A 19,672-nucleotide genomic window follows, 5' to 3' on the forward strand; every position below is an offset into this window, starting at 1 on the left:
CTAAGGAAATGCAGGTGTTTCTTTTTACTGCCTCATTCCCCGAATTTATTGGAAGTTCGGTATTCTACAACATGGAGAATGCACCTCAAGGTCCAGGACGGACTGCAGTGTTCTGAACTTGAGAGACAACCACACTGGTCAGTATTCAACTAAGCTTTACTCAGAGTAGAGCCTCTAACATCAATTAACCTAAGTTAGGGCCATTAATTAATGTGGGTCTACTCTGAGAAAAGCCTAGTTGAATGCCACCCACTTATTTCATAAAATTTACACACCACTTGATTTTAAAAAACAACCCCAAAGCTGTTTACAAAAAGATAAAATAAAAATATTACTGCACACACTTACCCAGGTTTTGTGTTCCCTTTGGGAATGAGACACAGCGGAGACTACAGTGTCCTTATGATGTATGATTTAATTACACATATATACACCCTGAGCCTACAATGGAGGGGTTCATAATATCAGCACCCCAAGAGGGTCTTGCTTCTCCCTGGATTCAAACAGCCATCAGCCATCATGCCCTGCTGGCTGCTTTGCGTCTTGGTCACATAACTTCTAACTCTCTAAACCAGGCATAGGCAAACTCCAGCCCTCCAGATGTTTGGGACTACAATTCCCATCATCCCTGACCACTGGTCCTGTTAGCTAGGGATGATAGGAATTGGAGTCCCAAACATCTGGAGGGCCGGAGTTTGCCTATGCCTGCTCTAAGCGCTGGCATTTCCTATTGAGAAAGGAAGGGGCCCCATCCATTTTGCTGTCTCGGACCAAGTCCCTTGATCTTTTATTCAAAATGGCCCTCCCCAGGCTATCACCTCAACACAGGAAGCTTAGCCTTGCTTAATGAGTTTTCAACACCTAGCTTATTTAAAGGATTACAAGCGTCTAGCATACAGTCTAATATGCACAGGTCTGACACCCAGAGTTTTAACACCTGGAGCCTTGATTAAATTCTAACACTTACTGGTTCCAACAATTTAGAAGTGTCCAGCACTCACAAACTCATCACAATATGCTTGCGGCGAACAAGCCAAACCCAAACTGCTCAATCAACACGTTCTTTTGAAAAGGTCCCTCCACATTCAATGCCACATAAGTCTTCATAAGTGTTCAGTCCAAGGTAAGAAACAAATAACTTAACAGAGGGTTAACCTTGCATAGGTCAGGCTCTTAGAGCATGCAGGAGATCCAGAACTGTGTCACACACTTACATATCAGTGCAGATTTGGCCTATGCAGCTTGTGAGTTCCCAAGCCATGTACCACATATGGAGGCTTAATAAATAACTTCTTTTTGCTGCCTACCTGGGCCTCGAAATGTGGGAGTCAAGCGGCTGGCAGATCTCCATATATGACTGGAGGTATTTCTGGTTTGGGTTTAAAGGTTTGCAGACCTGGACTTCATCTTTGTAGTCTTGTGGGCTCAGAGCAGAATTCTCTACCCCAGAGCCTTTAACCAAACAATATACATAGCCAATTTAGAATTATCTCTCTGTTGCCCAGAACAGATCAGTCCCTTCTCAATGAGATGGTGTTGTTCTTCATTGCTATTTCTCAGGCTTGAAGGAGGAACAAGATGACATTGAGCCAGCCAAACACGAAAGCCACAACACAGACAAAGGCACAATAGCTATGGTGGAAATGTGAACAGGAGAGGGCAGGCCATCACCAGAGTAAGAGCTAGGCAGCACAGCTGCTTGTTTCAGTCTGTTTAGAGGAGATACACAATGGACTAGACTAGTCTTGTCGTTCTCCCACCTTTTATTTGCAAGCTAAGTTCTCGTCTCATCCAGTTTCACAACCCATCCGGGCTCCTCTCCCATCCCTTGGGAATGGAGTGGGGCTGTCATCACTGAGGATTTCTGAGTTCATAATGTACCTTGGAGGGATGGGCTGTGAACCTGATTAAGGGCTGTGTTTAGAAGTGTTACATTCACTAGTTAAGAGGTCTTGGGTGTCGGATTTCACAGGCAACACCTGAAGCTCCCAACAATTAGATGTCCACCCACATTTTTTTTAAAAAAATGTCGGGCATTGATTGCATGGGTCCACAGATGGAAAGAGGGCAATTTGATTTGTTTTTGCAGGGGAGGGGTCAATGCTGTGTTGCTGGTGTGAGGAAATAAAACTGAGAACCACCGAGGCAAAAATAAAATAAAATAATTCCACTGGGGTGAATAAAGAAAAGGGATTTTTCCTGCAACAGAATGAGGCATCAGCTGTTATGGGTGAAGAGGGTATGGAAAATCCATTATCTTCTCTCTGTATGCTATGCATTCTTGGTTGCCCCTTTTTATAGTGGGCTTGACTAGCCATCTGTTTCATTGGAAGCAGCATCCATATTATTCCCCCCCCCCCATTATTATTGTTGTTGTCATTATTTATTATTTCATTTCTATTGCTTATTAATACAACCCACTGCCTTCTTTCAAAATGCTAAAAAGAGACAGAAATCCAGTTGTGGACAAATGGTTAAACTTCTCTGAATCTTTACACAAAAGCACTGCCACTCACCACCCAGGGAGTCCCTGCAATTTAATATAGTGCATTGCATATATCATTCAAGATAATGACAATGATGCCATGAGATAGATGCAAATGAAAAAAAGACAAACTAGCATTGATTTCCATATTTCTTCCCATTACAAAACTCAGTAGATGCAATGCTTTGATAATTCTGCATCAGTAATATGAGCGAGGGGAAGCAATCAGGGTAGAACAGCAGAGCTGGATTACGAGACATCTTCGCTATCGGTGCTCCAGAAGTTGCTGAACTGCAGCTCACATCATCCTAGGCTATTGGCCATATGCTTGTTGGAGATGATGAAAGTTGTAAGTTCAGCAACTTCTGGAGAACCAAAGATATCCCCACACTTGTTGTGAATGTCTATATGGTAGCGAAATCCTATAGTAGGAGCTTTACACTCTTAGAAAGCCCTTTTGCCTTGAAAGGGAGAGCCTAGAAAATTTAAATACGGTAATCAGTAACAGAGTTAAGCTCCAAGTTGGATCCTGGCAATCACAGACCCACCAAGCTGGATTTGATGTTTACAGGCCTATTTCTATGCACATTCCCACCATTTGGTGGACTCTGTGGCAAAGTAATAATTATTTATATAGTGCTTTAAAAGAACAACTCCTAACTAAAACATTTAACATATGAGAAAATGAAGTACAGGTTCTTCTTGTAGGTTCATAATATGAAAACAGCCACACCCAGCCCCCAAGAATTGCACAAATAAGGATAATCTCCAGAGAAAGAAGTATTGCCGAAATTAAAAGCAAGCCACAGTATTTAAAATCCAATGGTGCCATTCGTGAAACTGCATTGGAGCAGGTGTTAATCCCTGGACTAAATTATTCAGCTATAATGCAGATTTAATATGCTTTCTCTTTGCCTGAATGATGTCGTAATTGTGCCTATACTTAGAGGAAATGTCTACATCTTGACATTAATGAAGAACTAATTCACAGAACTTGAAAAAGTTAAAGGAGCTATCATGGCTGAGTTAGAGACAACCTAAAATTTCACATGCAGGATTATTTTGGTCACCTTTCCAAACTTGTAAAGGTACTCAGTATTTCAATACTTACAGCTATTTAATTTTGGAAGAATTCTTCCATTAAAAAAAAATCACATTCTAGGAATAACAGTATAAATCTTATTATTATTATTATTTACAGAGTTCATTTTTTATTTATTACAACGTCTGGTGTCATTTATAAATCAAAACATGTCCATGTCAGTATGTAACACCATAAAACAAGAAGCAGAGCATAAGAGTAGCTAAATTACATAGTGTCCCACATCACCAGTAAACAAAATGAAAGAAGTCAATATTTCAAGAAAAATACTGGCAAATACTAGAGGCTTGCAAATAAAGTTTGTTCTAACCCAGTCGTCCTCTTTTTTTGCATGATTTAAAGAAATGCAACAAAATATCTTCCACATTTTCAACTTTTAAGGCCTCATCTGTGTTTTGTACCCAAATATCCACACATTGAACCAATCTGTTAAAGTTACATAGCGAGACCGACTGTCCCATAAGACCAACATACAAATACTGGATAAACAAATGACAAAGAACATTTAGACCATAAAACAATTATCAGAGGCAAGGCAGTTCGGTTTAAACAGACCAACTATTGCCTAGAATAGTCTTATCATGTCTTCATTAACACTTTTTAACGCTAAACTTTATGTATCACTTTGTGCTCCGTGTTTTCTTGTCACAGTTTGCAAAAGCAGACACATCTAAACCTTCACCGTTGCTGCACTGCTCGTATAAAGCCTGAAACATTTAAAAAGAAGAAGAAGCAAATCAGATCATCTGATGCTATCATGTTTTCTTTCAAACCCGCTTTCACAGCTCATATTTTGCAGGGAGCGTTTGACTTACCCCCTTCCCCCACATCCCCAGTTGAAAGCATAGTTATCTGAATTCTCACATAACGCACCCCCCCCCATCTCACTCTGTCTCCCCCTGCCCATAAAAAATCTAGCCCCAATTCCTTCCACTCTCTCCCAGTCATTGATGAAATTTAGACTGCAAGCTCCCTGGGAAAGGGATCCTTTTGTGATAAAACAACCTCTTGTCAATATGCCATTTCCATGTAGAATCCAGTGAAAAATCCTCTCCATAAGCAGGGGTTTGAATGCTCAAACTAGCCAGTGTCATACTGATTCTGGGTAGTGAGCCAGCAATGGAGTTCTATGCACAGGATCTAACCCCTCCTTCCCCCAGTGCTCCACATGCTTGTCTACTCCGGGCACCCTTTGACTTGTCTACACCTGAATGAAAAATTATAAAACTGTAGATTATTCACTTGCACACTTTTGTCAAAACTTAATCTTTGAATTCAAGTCTATTTGGCTTAAAAAGAATGCTCACACCAGCTTTTATTGCACCTAAAAAAGTATTGCTAGAATATGCAAATGTTGTCAAGAAGCACTACAAAGCATGTCCAGAAGCAAAAAAAAAAAAGTACCACTGAATTTTCACTGTGATAGAAGAGTACTGCCATGCAGAGTACAGTCGTTTTGCCCAATACACATTTTTGCCTCATTTAACAGTTAACCTCATTTAACAGTTAACCTCAACGTGACTGAATGAGATTATTTATTATTATTATTATTATTATTATTATTATTATTATTATTATTAAAATGCAGACATGCCTAGAGAATTCCAACTACAGTGGTACCTCTGGTTACATACTTAATTCGTTCAGGAGGTCCGTTCTTAACCTGAAACTGTTCTTAACCTGAAGCACCACTTTAGCTAATGGGGCCTCCCGCTGCCGCTGCACGATTTCTGTTCTCATCCTGAAGCAAAGTTCTTAACCCGAGGAACTATTTCTGGGTTAGCGGAGTCTGTAACCTGAAGCGTATGTAACCCGAGGTACCACTATAGATCATTTCCAAGTTTCAGGGCTTGTAAATTTAAGAAGGTTTTACTCAAGCCATCACAATGTAGCCTTGTTTATAGAGACAAGTAGTAAGGATACCTATCTGTAGTCATAATCCTGATCTGCTGCAAGTAGTGCCCAAAATGGGATAAAATGAAGGATAAAATGAAGAGAAGCTGATTCCCACAGTTATCCCACAGGGATTTTTCCTTGACTGTGGTTAACTTAATCCCTTAATCCCTTAATTCACTGTGTCCCTCAGTTTTCATCACAAGATGAGTAATCATTTAAATAAAATGCCTTAAGGGAAGTTTCTGCTGGAAACGCCATATAGTTTAAATACAACAGGTTATACTCAACTAGTTTCTATTCAGACTAGACCCAATGAAATTAATGGACCTACGATAGTCATATAATTAATTTTAATGGGTCTACTCTGAGTAGGCCTAGCACTAGAAACCACCCAATAATTCCTATGAATAAGTGACAGATTGAGGTTCAGCAGGTGGGTAGGAGGAGCTACCGCTCTCGTTTCTGAATGCCTCCTGCATGCCAACCAAATCTTTCTTTTAAGTGAGAGCATTTCCCTTATATTACTATTATGAAGTGCAGTCTGGTAGGATTTGCTTACTTGCCATAACACATTGCTTTGAAGATTATGAACTTATATTCTATTCCGTTTTATACCATGTCACTCCCTGTTAGGGTGAAAGCCTTTCCTATCTTTATACACCAAACCATTCCCCACTGCCTATTAAGATCCGCTGCTTCTCAAATCCACTATTTTTGCACCCTCTCCTGTCCATCTCACACAACATTCCTCACTACACTTTTGTCACACACGCCTTCCTGCCCCAAGTGGACATTTTATGTGTCTTGTTTTGTATCTTTGTATCTTCTTTATTTGGTATAAATAAATAAAAATAGGAACTGTATCAGTTCTACATTCTCTTTCTGCTTTAAGTATTATAAATATCAAGTTCTTAGTAAGAATACCACTGCCAAAAATACATTTACTTACTCTAGTAGCTCTAGAAATGGAGTTAGGAGAGTTCAGGCCAACAAGATGACCGAGGATGCGCTTTATTTCCTCTGTTGTCCCTTTTGTGCTTGAATCCCCTAGAAAAATGTTAAAATCTGGTTATGCTTAAAATGTCCAGCTAAGCTGTATGAAAATTCAGATACCAGAGCACTTGGTGATATACTTAGGTTAGCAGGTATATTGTTTACTCTGTGAGAGTATTAGACAAGAGAATGAACACCTTTATATAAAACTCTGGCGAAATAAAGTGAAATTCAGTAACAGATAAAGTTACCTGTTTGTGAATTGGTTTGAATATGTACATAAGGATGAACCAACAATTCAGAGACAGATATTCTTTGCTTGGGATTCCTTACCAAACAGCGCTGAGGAGAGAAGGTACAAGATGGAATCAATAAAACTCAGTTTTCTAAAGAATATTATAGCTCAACATTGTTTTCCACATTTTATATAGGAAAGGTATCCCTAGTGAACTAAAAGTGCACTCCATTAATCTAGTTTGTGCCTTGTAGCATCAGATTCAGCCTGCTGTTTCACAATGGAATGGATTCTGTAAATATTCTATGTCAATGTTTCCCCAAAAGTGACCCATGGCCCGCCAGCTTATTCAGACGGTCCCTGCAGTTTCTGTAAAGAACACTTACAATTTAAATTTTACTGCTTCTCTAATATGCTTATTGTATTACAATTTACATAATTTAAAAATTGTAATACAATAAACATATTAAGAGAAGCAATAAAATTAAGAATCATACCGCATCTAGCACAAAGCATTACGATCGATACAACAGGCAGATAAAAAACAAACAAACCCATTAAGTGGTCTGCCAAGACCCTTATAAATTTCCAAGTGGTCCATGGGAGGGAAAGTTGGGGGAACTACTGTTCTACATCATGGAATAAATAAACAGTAGGTCCAAATGATGCACTAAATGAATGAAAGTTATATCAACTCCGTAAACAAACTGGCCATGTTAGAACAATCATAATGATAATGGATGATAACAAACTAAGATTAAGCAGAACGCTACCTTCTTTCCAATAGGCTAGTTCTCTAAAAGGAGCCAAGAGAAATAACATTTCACATAAACACTTGTATGCTGTGTCTTCTTCAGGTATAATCAAACACATAACATATAGTACATGGTAATTAAAAAAAAAAAAAAATACACGGTGCCCTTAAACTTGCCTAGGCATTGGAGAGAAACAGAAACACATACAAAAGTGCACAGAGCTTGACTCCCAAGAATAATGTGCCAAAAGACGCTTGAGGAATGTAGTCTCTTTCCTGTCTCTGTCCTCTGCACTACAGCTCCACCCCACCCCACCCCCCAAAAACCCTCTCAAGGAGGAGGTCCTTCTACCATATTCTGAACAATTTCTTCCTTCCCTCAGCAGCCTGCCTGTGCCCCACTGCAAGCTGTTCAGAGGGACCTTTCAACTTTCCCTGGGGCACGGGGAGAAAACATTAGGGAGGAGGAGAACGAAGAAAGTCCCCCTTTGTGAGCTTCCTTTCATGGTTCTCAGGATCCAAGCCCAGATGTAGTTCCCTGCCTCCCCCCCCCCCCCGCCCCAACCACAAATGATAAAGTCAGGAAGTGTTTGATATATACATTAAGACTGCTAAACAAAATGATATTGTACAAATTTACACAGGTGGTTACCTTTAAGACATCCTGGAGGTCTTTTTCTGCAATATCAGGGAATGCTATTTCATGACTAGGATCAATTATGGCATGAAGTTTTGCAATCTGATTTGTTATGTGCTGAAATGGAGTTCTTCCATAGGTCATACAGTATAAAATGCAGCCCAATGACCAAACATCATTTTTTGGACTGATCTAAAAACAAAGGCAAGGATAGATGGATGGATGGATGATAGATAGATGCTCCTCACACAATTAACACAATTACTTTGAAGCTATTGCTATTGCCATTACATTAAAATACGTGGTGCAACTGAATAAGCAATCAATTATAAAACCTGGTGCAACAGCATAACAATTAAGCAATAAAGGAGAGCGTCTATATTTCAAAATCTGATCAATGACACAACTTTGTGTTGATGCATATTGCCGAAAGTAGGATGTTAATTGTCAGGAAAAGTAATTTGCACACAGTTAAAACCGCAGAGAGAAATCTACATTATCAGTTTTGTAATCTAAAAGAATGGAAACATTGCTTCAAAGGCAGACCATTTAAAACGATGAATAATATTGCTCATAAAAATTGTTTAAGAAACTGATGCCCTGGTAAGGGATCAACAGAAAGTGGAATACAATGATAAAGATTCTCTCATACTACCTCGCACTGACTGAAACATAAACCTGTTACACTGGAATGTCTGCTTTTTAACTCAACATGAGTAGGTGAGTTTCAGAAGAAGAGGAATATAGACAAAGGGAGCCTCAGTTTTGTGTATATTTAACATGCTGGCACGGGAGTCAGCTTATAGAAGAAAATGAACATAGGCAACTTAATGTAGGGCAATTTTACTCTGTTCACTTAAGCCCACAAGTCTTTGGCTGAAACAATTTTGCAAAAGAGTAAAATAAATTGCTCCCCACCTCATACCCCCATCTATGTGATGGGAATGGTGATACTTTATGGGGCTGCTTAACAAATTACTTAGAAAATGCATGTAAAAACCTTGCAGTGTTTTTTGCTCTTCTGTTGGCTAACATCACCGTTACACAAGGTTTTTAAAAAATTAACTTCAAGACAGACCAGTGAGTTTAATCGTTTTAAAAGTAGTGTAAACATTTGTGGCATTCGTATGGAGCCCCCGGTCATCTCACCGACTATTCTCAAGTTAACAATGAAGAGTGTAGTTTATTGCAGACACAAATAAACTTTAAATGCATTCAAAACACTGTTACCTTTTACCCTCTTAGTCTTATTTTATCCTGTCTCTAACTCTTCTACCTCCCCTCACACAAGAACTGTACAAACTGTCTATTTCCATCTGTCTGCCAACTGCTTTCCCAACTGCTTCTTCCCAACCAACCAACTAGCTAACAACTAACTAAACTCTGGGCTAAGCCCTTTTTATAAACAGGTAGGCTCCACCTCTGGCTTTTCTATTGGTCTACCTATTAACTCTTTCTCTTCCCCTGTACAGGTATTTCCAAAAGAACGGGCAAATGCCACAACATTAAAAGCCTAAGAAATAAGGTTTGGTTGTGCTTGAAGGAAGGCTGCTGAGGAGGCCATAGAGCAGGCTTCCCCAGACTCGGCCCTCCAGATGTTTTTGGACTACAACTCCCATTTGTTAGAGGCAGGGTTTTCTTCTGGTGGCAGATGACAGAAACTACGACACCACGAGGCTGGTGTAAAACCAAATCAAATAAAGGTTTTATTACAAAACAACAAACAACAAAGCTTGTGGGTGTTTTCTCACTGCAGGCAAAGTTCAAACTGCAACTTTTCCTCCTTTTGTAAGTCATGACCAGCTGTACCCAATCTGCCCAAAGCTCACAGAAACAGTTCTTAAAGTACAGTGTGGTGTAGTGGCTAAGAGCGGTAGTCTCGTAATCCTGGGGAACTGGGTTCGCATCTCCGCTCCTCCACATGCAGCTGCTGGGTGACCTTGGGCCAGTCACACTTCTTTGAAGTCTCTCAGCCCCACTCACCTCACAGAGTGTTGGTTGTGGGGCAGGAAGGGAAAGGAGAATGTTAGCCGCTTTGAGAATCCTTAAAGGGAGTGAAAGGCGGGATATCAAATCCAAACTCTTCTTCTTCTTCTTACAAACATATTTACTGTTTCTTTGCAGAATGATTCTCAACACCATCATGACTAGCTAACAGAACCAGTGGTCAGGGATGATGGGAATTGTAGTCCAAAAACATCTGGCGGGCCGAGTTTGGGGATGCCTGCCATAGAGGATCTTGGCTGTGAGTCCTGGGAGAGCTGCTCCCTGCCTTGCAGGCCTTTTTCGACCTGGCCTGGGAGGCGGAGCCCTGACTCACTCCAGCTACAAAAGCTGAACAGACTCTTGGGCTGGCATGTTGTTTGGGGGTTTTATTGGGGGGCATTGTTGCTGTTCCTGTTTGTAGCTTTATTTTAGATCTTGTGATTTTTGCAAAAATTGTTATTTATTGTTTATTCTTACTTCCGTTATGCAGTGGTCATTTTTTTTATGTTGTAAGCCACCTTGAGCATGGTTTAAACTGTGGAAAGGAAACACACACCAAAAATTATGTACGTATGTATATATGTAGGAATGTCTTCCTGACCTCTGCGGTATTTTTGCTGGCTGTATAGGGTCAAAATATGTATCTCCCTGTCCTTACTGCAAAGTCGGATGGAAACCAAGCAGTTTTCTTTATGCTTTTAAAATCAGAGACAACCCTTCCCCAAAGTTCACTCTCCCATGTGGTTGCCTAAGGTGCTAGTTTCACATTTGAGCTCTTCCTCTCACAAATTTTCATTAGGAAGCATCCGGCGCCAGTATAAGGATCCTTGCTCCTCCACGCAGTAAGCCGCCTCCATCTGACGCCCCTCCCCTCATTCCTACTGCAGCCTCTTGCCCCACATCTCAGGCATTCCCCAAGGATCCCCCGATTGCCAGCCGCCCAAGAAGTACATAAGGCTGCAGTGTCTTTATGCTGGGACTGGATATAATCCATTATGAAGCTCTTATTAAACCCAGAGTCAATTCTAATTTGATGCTATTTCAACTTTTGCTACCGTCACATCACACTGCCCATACAAGCCTTTTTCTAACTGCTTTATTCACATCACTGCATACCAAAAAACCTGATTTTGTCCTGGGTTTGTGGAGATTTAGAAAGTAAAATCCAAACCAAAGCATTTCCCTCCTTCAACCACAGGGTATTTTTTACCTTTGACCTTGGTTTTCCATTTTCACCACAGGAAGACATGTCTTTAATTACCTCTGGTGGCATGTAGTTAACTGTGCCAACCTAGTAACAATTAAAAATATAATCATGTAATTAATTGATAGTTTAAAATTAGAATCTCATATTTTGTTAGAAAGATTGCTCTGAAAAGGGCCCTGAGAAACAATGCTCACAAACCATTTTTTCTTAATTAATGCTCTTGAAATCCTGCTATAGTTCATTAGAAACTTTAGAACAGAAAAACAAGCTTGTCTGGGAAACTTCAGAAAGCTCTTAACATAATGTTTAACATGATGTATCTCAGAGTAATTAGTAATATAGGCAATTTTCAAAATTCCTCAATGATTCTAATCCAACACTGAATGATTCAGACAATGTCTACATTAACTTTTTTTAAAAAAATTGTACTCAAAATGAGTACAATATATATGCTATATGCTATACACTATATGCCCAATTCTCCACCCCAATAAAGCCACTGGCAACTTTTGTCAGGTTTGGTGAGTCAGTTTCAAGCAACAGAGCTACAGTAATTAAGAGAGTGCTCTGTGGGATTGTGAACCTCCTCTCCACAGCTCTGCCCTTTCAGAGAAAATTCCTTCTGTTGCTTTAACTGAAGCAAAGGAATATAGCCACACTGATGTTAACCGTGGTTAAGGCAAATCAGATTCTGTGCGTAACCATGATTTGAGGATGGTTAAGAACCTTGGTAAAATAGGAGCCATAGCTAATGTCCGAACCAAAGTATCCATTGACTGTGGTTAAATTGGACAGGAGAGAAGGAGGAAATCATAGGGCCCACTCCCTACCTCTTAAACTTTGTCAAGGGTCTGCTACGTACATATTGATACTAAGTGAGCTGATTAGGCTTAACTATTTCCTAGCTTTAAAAAACCCACAAAACAGGATTTCTCTGTGAAATTTTATGCTGTTTCACCCTTTATGAATACTCTTCTCAGACCCATCTGAAGTGGGACATGCCCTTCATGTATAGACTGCTATACATCTCTGTTGGATGCCAACGCCCAACATATAACCTACAGCTTGCAACATTTCCGCAGCAACCGGGCATAATTCAGGCTGCAACTCCATGCTATAGCACACATGCTTTCCATGCAATAGACCCCTGGCATCTCCAGGTAGGGCTGGAAAAGATGGCATGAAACCCCAAAAGATGCTGTTGTCAGTGTAAACAATATTGAGCTAGGTGGACCAAAGAGCGGACTCTGTATAAGGCAGCTTCCAATGAACTTTTGTGAAATATCCCTTCTCTCTTTCATCTGTGGTAGTCGTGACTCCTGAAGTCCACACTCCAGGAAACCATGAGCCATGACTGTGTCTAGACCCACAACCTGCCTAAAACAAGCAAGCACAAATCAAGACCCACAAAACTCCTCACATTATTCCTGATGTCCCATCATTGTGAAAACAGACATTCGTACTGTTTTATTCATAATAGGGTAACACAAGGATGCCCCAACAGTCTCACCTGTGAATCTTTAAAAATGCTTGTCACATCTGGCTGCATTTGATTTGCAATGCCAAAATCTATTAGTTTTAGCATTCCATCCACTAGCAGAAAGTTTGCTGGTTTCAGATCACTATGAACAATACCTGCAAATTAAAATTTGTTCAGTTAGTGCATATTAAAAATATGTGCATTTACTCTGTTCTCTCACACCAATCCTACAAACCTTCTTGGCCCAACACACAAGGATGGGAGAAAAAGCCAGGTCCCTTTTGTAGCTATAATAACAGACCTCAGAGACTACAATTTGGCTGTGACATTCACCCTGCTCTAAGAAATCTATTTACTTTCACAGAGGGAACAGGTTTTTATCTAACCCTTCATCATTGCACAACAAATCAAAACAAAAGCAAAACAAAACCCCTCTGGAAACATATTCCAAGATTAGAACTAGTTCCAGTTAATTTACAAAACAAGACACTACTTTTCCCAGAATATAATTAAATGTTATAATTAAAATGCTCCATTCAACTGCTGCTACTAGCCTGGTTCACACTGAACATTAAACCATAACAAAAGTTCAATTTCATGTAATACAAATAGTTAACTTGCATGAATTCTGGTATACACTGCTAAGTAAATCTGCCCATTACTCCTTCCTGACTTTGCTGTGCTCAGGAGGAAACCAACCACAAGCATAAACTTGGTTTCTGCTTGTGGTTTGTATGGAAAGCAATCACAAGTATTAGTTCACACATGGTTGACTTCCTCCTGGTGTGTTTAAGACTGCTCCTGACTTGGGCATCAGCTCCCTTAACATCAACCTGGCCCGGGGACAGGAGGTGCCAACCCATCGAGATCCCCACAACACAACCCAGATGTTCAATCCTAAACTAACTTCAAACCAGTTACTGAAGCTGGCTTGTTTAAACTAGCCGCAGTTAAGATTAGCCTCAATTCCAGGCCAGAATGACACAGCAAACTGTGGCTTTTTGAAAGTGAATGAGGAAACTTCTGAATTTCTCCTAATTGCATAGAAGGTGAAGAATGGGGAGCATGTGAGCCTTACACTTGCGGTGGCTCATTCACAGAATACTAGACTATTTGTTGCTGTGACTGTGATAGAGATAACTAGATGGCGCTTTGAAAAGTAAGAAAGTATTATAGTTATATAAACAGTTACGGTAATGCAAACAAATAGCCAAATAGCATATGTCCCTCTCTATTAGATTTCCAAAAGGCAGATTTAATTTATTTATATACCGCTTGATTGTAGGGAAAAAAACCCTCAAAGCAGTTTATGGATGCATAAAAAGATAGAAATCTAATGCATTATTTGACTAGTAATTCATTGGTAGCCATTCCTGCGAACAGCAAGTGTTGAAAGGTTCAGTAGAAGTCTTCAAATACATAGAAATAAGCTTTTATAGATACCATGTGTGTGGATTGTATGGACAGCTTCCAACATATTTTCCCAAAAGCTCTTCCGCTCCCATGGGTTAATTTTTTTCTTTTTAAGCCAAGTGTTAAGATCAATGTTTCCACATTCCATCAACATGTAGATACTCTTCTTGCTAATTTCACTAAAACAAGTTATGAAAATGAAGTCATATATGGGAAATGACACTTGGGAGGTGTTTTTAATTAAGCTGGGTTTGTAAAAACATTTACTCACTAGTCATACAGTCGGATAATCTTATCGCAATGTTGCTGAAGTTTATTTAAGTGTGCAATCTCGTTTTTATAGCTTTCTAAAGTTTGTTCCTCTGCTTCTTCTAAATTGACGTATTTGATAGCATAAAGCTGCTTCTTTTCATCAAGTACTTGAAACACCTGCAAAAAAAAAGGGGGGAGAATACAAAACACCAGCTCTGCTTGTTTTTAAGTGCATTACCAAATGTTAAGTACACCAAGGTCAGGGACCTTCTTGAACTTACCCTGTAATGGAAGCTACCTATTACAAGCACAATACAAAAAGAATGGTGTTGCTTAAGAGAGATGGGGACAGGGGAAGCAATGACATAGTATGTTATGTCAGTGATTATTTTTAAACCACCTACCGCAAGCAACAGTTATCAATGAATTAAAACTTGCATTTAAAATCTCACCTTACTTGATCCTCCCCTGCCGATTTGTTTCAACACAGTATACCATTTTCCTTTAATACTGATGCAATCATTTTTAGGTAAAGGAGTTGAAATCTGAATTAAAAAAAATACACATCAAAAGCAACATATGTTAGATATTTACAGTCATATCTCGGGTTACAGACACTTCAGGTTGCGTTTTTTCAGGCTACAGACCGCTGAAACCCAGAAGTACCAGAATGGGTTACTTCTGGGTTTTGGCGGTCGCGCATGCGCAGAAGCACTAAATTGCAAGCCATGCGTGCGCAGACGCGCTGCTGCAGGTTGCGAACGTGCATCCCATATGGATCACGTTTGCAACCCAAGCGTCCACTGTATTTAATATTCTAGCTTACTAGTATGTTCAGGTATTTCTTGTGGGACTGACATAAAACTGTCAACACGTTGCAGATTACAAGCACAGCTTAAAGAGCATAGCATCAAAACTGTTAGCCCAGAAACAAAACAGAAATTTGTTACATATTTAATACAAGACAACTATGTTATGAAACATTAAATTATATTCTTTCTTTCTTAAATTTATATCCCACCAACAAGTGATAAAGCAATAAAAATTTCTAACTGCTTGCTTGTCCGTAAGAATGGGTTGCACCCACTATGGATCAGTTTCCTTCATTATCTCATAATGCGGTTTCAGAGCAATTTATTTTAGAAAGGTTACCGGTAATCCAGTACGCACTTGGAATGGAGTTGAGGGAGTACAAGGTTGCAAACAGGAAAGCTGGTTGTATGGTGTGATGTCCTTACTCAGGTGAAGAAAATTATTCGTTACGACTGGAGTACTGAAACTGTCAAAGGCATTTGAGCATTACAATCCTCGCACAAGCAGCAATACACCCCCCACCCCCCAATCAACTATGTATTTAACCAGCAGCTTAATTTTTTCATCCAAGTCACAATATTTGAAGTTGAATGTAATGTTTAAAGCTGGCTCAAAAACATCTCCAAAAAACTGCCCAAACATCTCCAAAAATATTAAATTTAATCTTAATTTGAAGCGCATGTACTTCTAGTAAGAGGTTATCAATACGAAGATGACACCCAGCTCAATCCTTCTCTTCCCCTGACTTGGAAGAGGAGGTTGAGGTGTTAAGATGAGTGCTTGGATGTTGGCCAATAAATTGATGCTGAAAAAAACAAGGAGTCATGTGTCCCAAGTTCTCAAGTGCATGAGAAGGGCAGATGGCCTGTTCCAGATGTCACTGCAAGGCTCGGGTGGCCTCATTGGCAAGGAGTCTCTTTTCCAGACACAGCTGGTCTGCCAACTACAGCCCCTTTCGGGCAGAAATTACTGAACCACTGTACTCCACCATGCTCTGGTAACTTCCAAACTGGATTCTTGCAATATGCTGTGTGCAGCTGCCCTTGAAGACAACTCAGAAACTTCAACTGATCCACAACACAGCAGCCAGTTTACTAGCTGGGGTTCCCTTTAGATCTCATATAACCCCTATTTTAAAACAACTGCATTGGTTGCCAATGGGCCCAATTCAAGGAGCTCATTAAGGCCCTAAATGACTTAGGCCCCAAATATCTGGAAGGCCAACTCCTTCTGTGCAGACCCTCGTGGGTGTTTATATTAGCACTGTGATTGGAATTTGTTTTAATTGTTTTTAATGCATTTTAAATTGTTGTGACTCGCAGCCATTTAGGGTAAAGGGTGGACAATAAATCAAACTACTGTTACTACTACTACTACTGCTTCATTTTTACGCCATGCAGAATTATTGATGAGGGATGTTATTTCAAGTTCAGGCACTCTATAAATGCTTTACCCAAGCACTGAAGATGCACACATCTATTTAGTACATATAACCATTAGCTTGCTTAAACAGCACAAAAGCAAATTCCATCAAAATTTAAAATATAATTGAAAAAATAAACCACCGCGCGCACACACACACACACACACACGTTACCAGGCCATGTAATCTCGCAGTGTGTTGTTGCTAGCTACTGGGCCAACAAGTGACTGGTTGTTTATCTTTGATGCAGTCTCTGGCGGTGAAAGTTTTCGAAAAATTGGCTCTGGTGGTGAAAATCTTTTAGAAACTTGAAAAGCTGGCTGTTCAGCACTTGCGTTTTTTCCCTATAAAATGGAGGAAATGTCATCAGTTCTCAAGTAAGCATACATCATATAAAATCCACGTACTAGTGCGTGCTTGCTAAATAAAATTTAAGTGGAAATCAAAGGTGAAATTTCTTTTTTTCTTTTTTAAATTTACTGAAGATTTTTTAGACAGATTCTTAAAATACATGCAATACCAACAAAATAACATTCACTGTGTTTATTCACTGTTTGAATCAACAAAGAAAAGAAACTTCCGACTCTACCCATTGAACTAATTTACAATTAAACTATTATTTAAACAGTTGTGTGAAGTTGTTTTTCGTTAATGTAACTATCTAACAAATACTTTATATTGCATGGCTCATTCAGTATCTGCCAGAAAGCATTTATTATCGCAGTACCCTTTGAGATATTCCTTAATTACTGACCATTCCTTATTTCTTGTGTTGAATTTCCTCTCACTGCCCCCATTCTCCTTGCTAATTGTAAGTACTCTATTGGTTTTGCTTGCCATTCGAACTTCGAGGGGATGGTTTTGCTTTTCCATTTTATTGCAATGAAAATCCTTGTCTATGGCCATACTACCCTGAACACGCCCAATCTCATCTGATCTCGGAACCTAAGCAGGGTCAGGCCTGGTTAGTACTTGGATGGGAGCCCCTCAAAGGTGCAATTTCACTTGATCTTTGAACTGCACACATTTCTGGAATTCAAAGCTCTGCTTATCCATTGAATATTATGGTTTGTGCTAGCATTTGCATGTGATGTGTCATGCATATCTAAACACTAGGCAAGCACCAAGTACTTTTAGGAGGTTTTGATAGTAAGCCTGTGCACACAATACCATATTCAAGCAATTCTAGCTTGCTAGAGATGGGAATACTGGGATTTAAATTATAGGCCTGTATCACATATGTCTTGAAGACTACTGCTTTACTGGTTAGTTGTACTACCAATACAAATTTTATATTTGTATTTCAAAGATGCCTCTTTGCTAGTGCCATCTTTGAATGCCGCTGACTAAAAACAAGATTTAATTTACAGCTGTGAACGGCTTCCTGGCAATGAGAGACTGAATGAACATGATATACCACTAAAGTATTACACTAAGGATTGTATCCAGTGAAGTTGTTCATGGAAGGCCTTCCACTTTTGCAATGAAAATCCTTCCTCCCCATGTGCTCCCAAAATCTGTTCTGGGGTTTCCAACCACCTGGAACAGATTTCATGGGGTGCAGGGGAACAAGAGAGGGAGCAGAAGTTCCAATGTACAAGTGTACATTTCTTTATACAACTTTTATCCTACTCAAAAAGGGATTTCGGGGTGGCTAAAGTATCACTGCAAACAAGGCAAGGTGGACTTTTTACATTTCAGTACTAATGACAATGAAGACAACATAACAAAAAATCACTTATATAAGTCAATAGAATTACCTCCAAGTTTGTTTTGTGCATTGCTTCAAGATTAAACCACTTATTTGCAGATGCACGACAATTTAATCTTAACTCTTTCTTTTCATCATTTTCAAGAGGAACAGAGGGGTGCTGTAGTCTTTCTAGGCAGCTTGGTTCTATGGTACTTGGCTCCTTGTGGTGCTCCTCAGTTTCTAAAACAATAGTTCCAGTTATCCAAAAGAACATGGTGGTGTTTACAGCAAGATATTCAGAAAAGGAAGAGGTTGGACTACACAAGGAGCACAAAAAAGTTACCGTGAATAGACTAAAAGTGCTGTTGAGCCTTACTGAATTTATACATGTGGTGGGCTGGGAGAAAGGAGTAGCAGGTGGTAGGAGCTATAGTCATCCTTAGGGGAAGGGGAGATGCACTGGGCAAACCGAACTTCTGCAGTGGCCTCAAGTTACAATGGAAACAGAGGATCTAAAATATGGGACTCTAGGGCAAACAACAAAAACTACATTCAGAGGGTCATGCTTTGGAGGGGAAAAAGGTAGCCTCTTTTCATTTTCTTTTCTAATTTTCAGCTAAGCCAACTATGCTCTGGCTACTTTAATCAAGTGCAGAATGAACCATCCACAAATGCCAAAGTTAAAAGTCTACTGAGATACCCACGTCAGTCCAATCCCACAGAGTTAAAACAAACCTTTTTGTTTAACAGCATAAGTAGAACCATATTTATTCTTTAAGGTTGGAGCTGAATTGGTAGCTACTTCTGAGTTCTCATCATCTGGTGGCTGCAATTCCATTAACCATCTGCTTGGCAAAGGCTTAAAAAAGAAGAAGAGTTTTTTATAACAAAGCCAAGAAAAAAGATAGCCACACACTCAGCTGACTCCATGGTTTAATATAGAATTAAAACTGAAGGATCCTAGCCTGCTTATTCTCCTGCACAATCTTGATGGTGGTGGTGATGATGATGATAGTAATAATTATTATTTTATTATTTATACCCCACCCATCTGGTTGGGTTTCCCCAGCCACTCAGGGCGGCTCACAGCACATATAAAAATTGAAATACATCAGACACTAAAAATTTTCCCAATACAGGACATCTGCCTTCAGATGTCTTCTAAACGTCAGATTGTTGTTTTATTATTTATATCCAGCCACTCTGGGTGGCTTTGTTAAGTTCTTGGGAAGTGAACTATAACTTGACTGCAATAACAAGACAGACGCTAGAAACAGCTTTTACAGTTTTATCTTCTATTGGA

At 39.6% G+C, this 19,672-nt stretch overlaps 1 protein-coding gene across 6 annotated transcripts in view; it reads right to left on the reverse strand.

Moving 5' to 3' along the window:
* Window positions 1–3,650: 3,650 nt before the first annotated feature.
* TTK (TTK protein kinase) overlaps window positions 3,651–19,672 on the reverse strand; it is a 40,292-nt gene continuing 24,270 nt past the window's right edge. For all 6 annotated transcript variants that reach the window (XM_079970432.1, XM_079970433.1, XM_079970437.1 and 3 more), the window contains 13 exons: window positions 19,105–19,228; window positions 18,437–18,609; window positions 16,851–17,020; window positions 15,611–15,719; window positions 14,893–14,985; window positions 14,460–14,617; window positions 14,219–14,367; window positions 12,806–12,930; window positions 11,299–11,379; window positions 8,118–8,294; window positions 6,728–6,818; window positions 6,433–6,530; window positions 3,651–4,294 (listed from right to left, as the gene is read on the reverse strand). In XM_079970432.1, the coding sequence (XP_079826558.1) occupies window positions 4,208–4,294; window positions 6,433–6,530; window positions 6,728–6,818; window positions 8,118–8,294; window positions 11,299–11,379; window positions 12,806–12,930; window positions 14,219–14,367; window positions 14,460–14,617; window positions 14,893–14,985; window positions 15,611–15,719; window positions 16,851–17,020; window positions 18,437–18,609; window positions 19,105–19,228 (1,635 nt within the window). In that variant the 3' untranslated portion in view covers window positions 3,651–4,207. The remainder of the gene's footprint in view (window positions 4,295–6,432; window positions 6,531–6,727; window positions 6,819–8,117; window positions 8,295–11,298; window positions 11,380–12,805; window positions 12,931–14,218; window positions 14,368–14,459; window positions 14,618–14,892; window positions 14,986–15,610; window positions 15,720–16,850; window positions 17,021–18,436; window positions 18,610–19,104; window positions 19,229–19,672) is intronic.

The sequence above is a fragment of the Podarcis cretensis genome, assembly GCF_951804945.1.
Source record: "Podarcis cretensis genome assembly, chromosome: 3".
Lineage (NCBI taxonomy): Eukaryota > Metazoa > Chordata > Lepidosauria > Squamata > Lacertidae > Podarcis > Podarcis cretensis.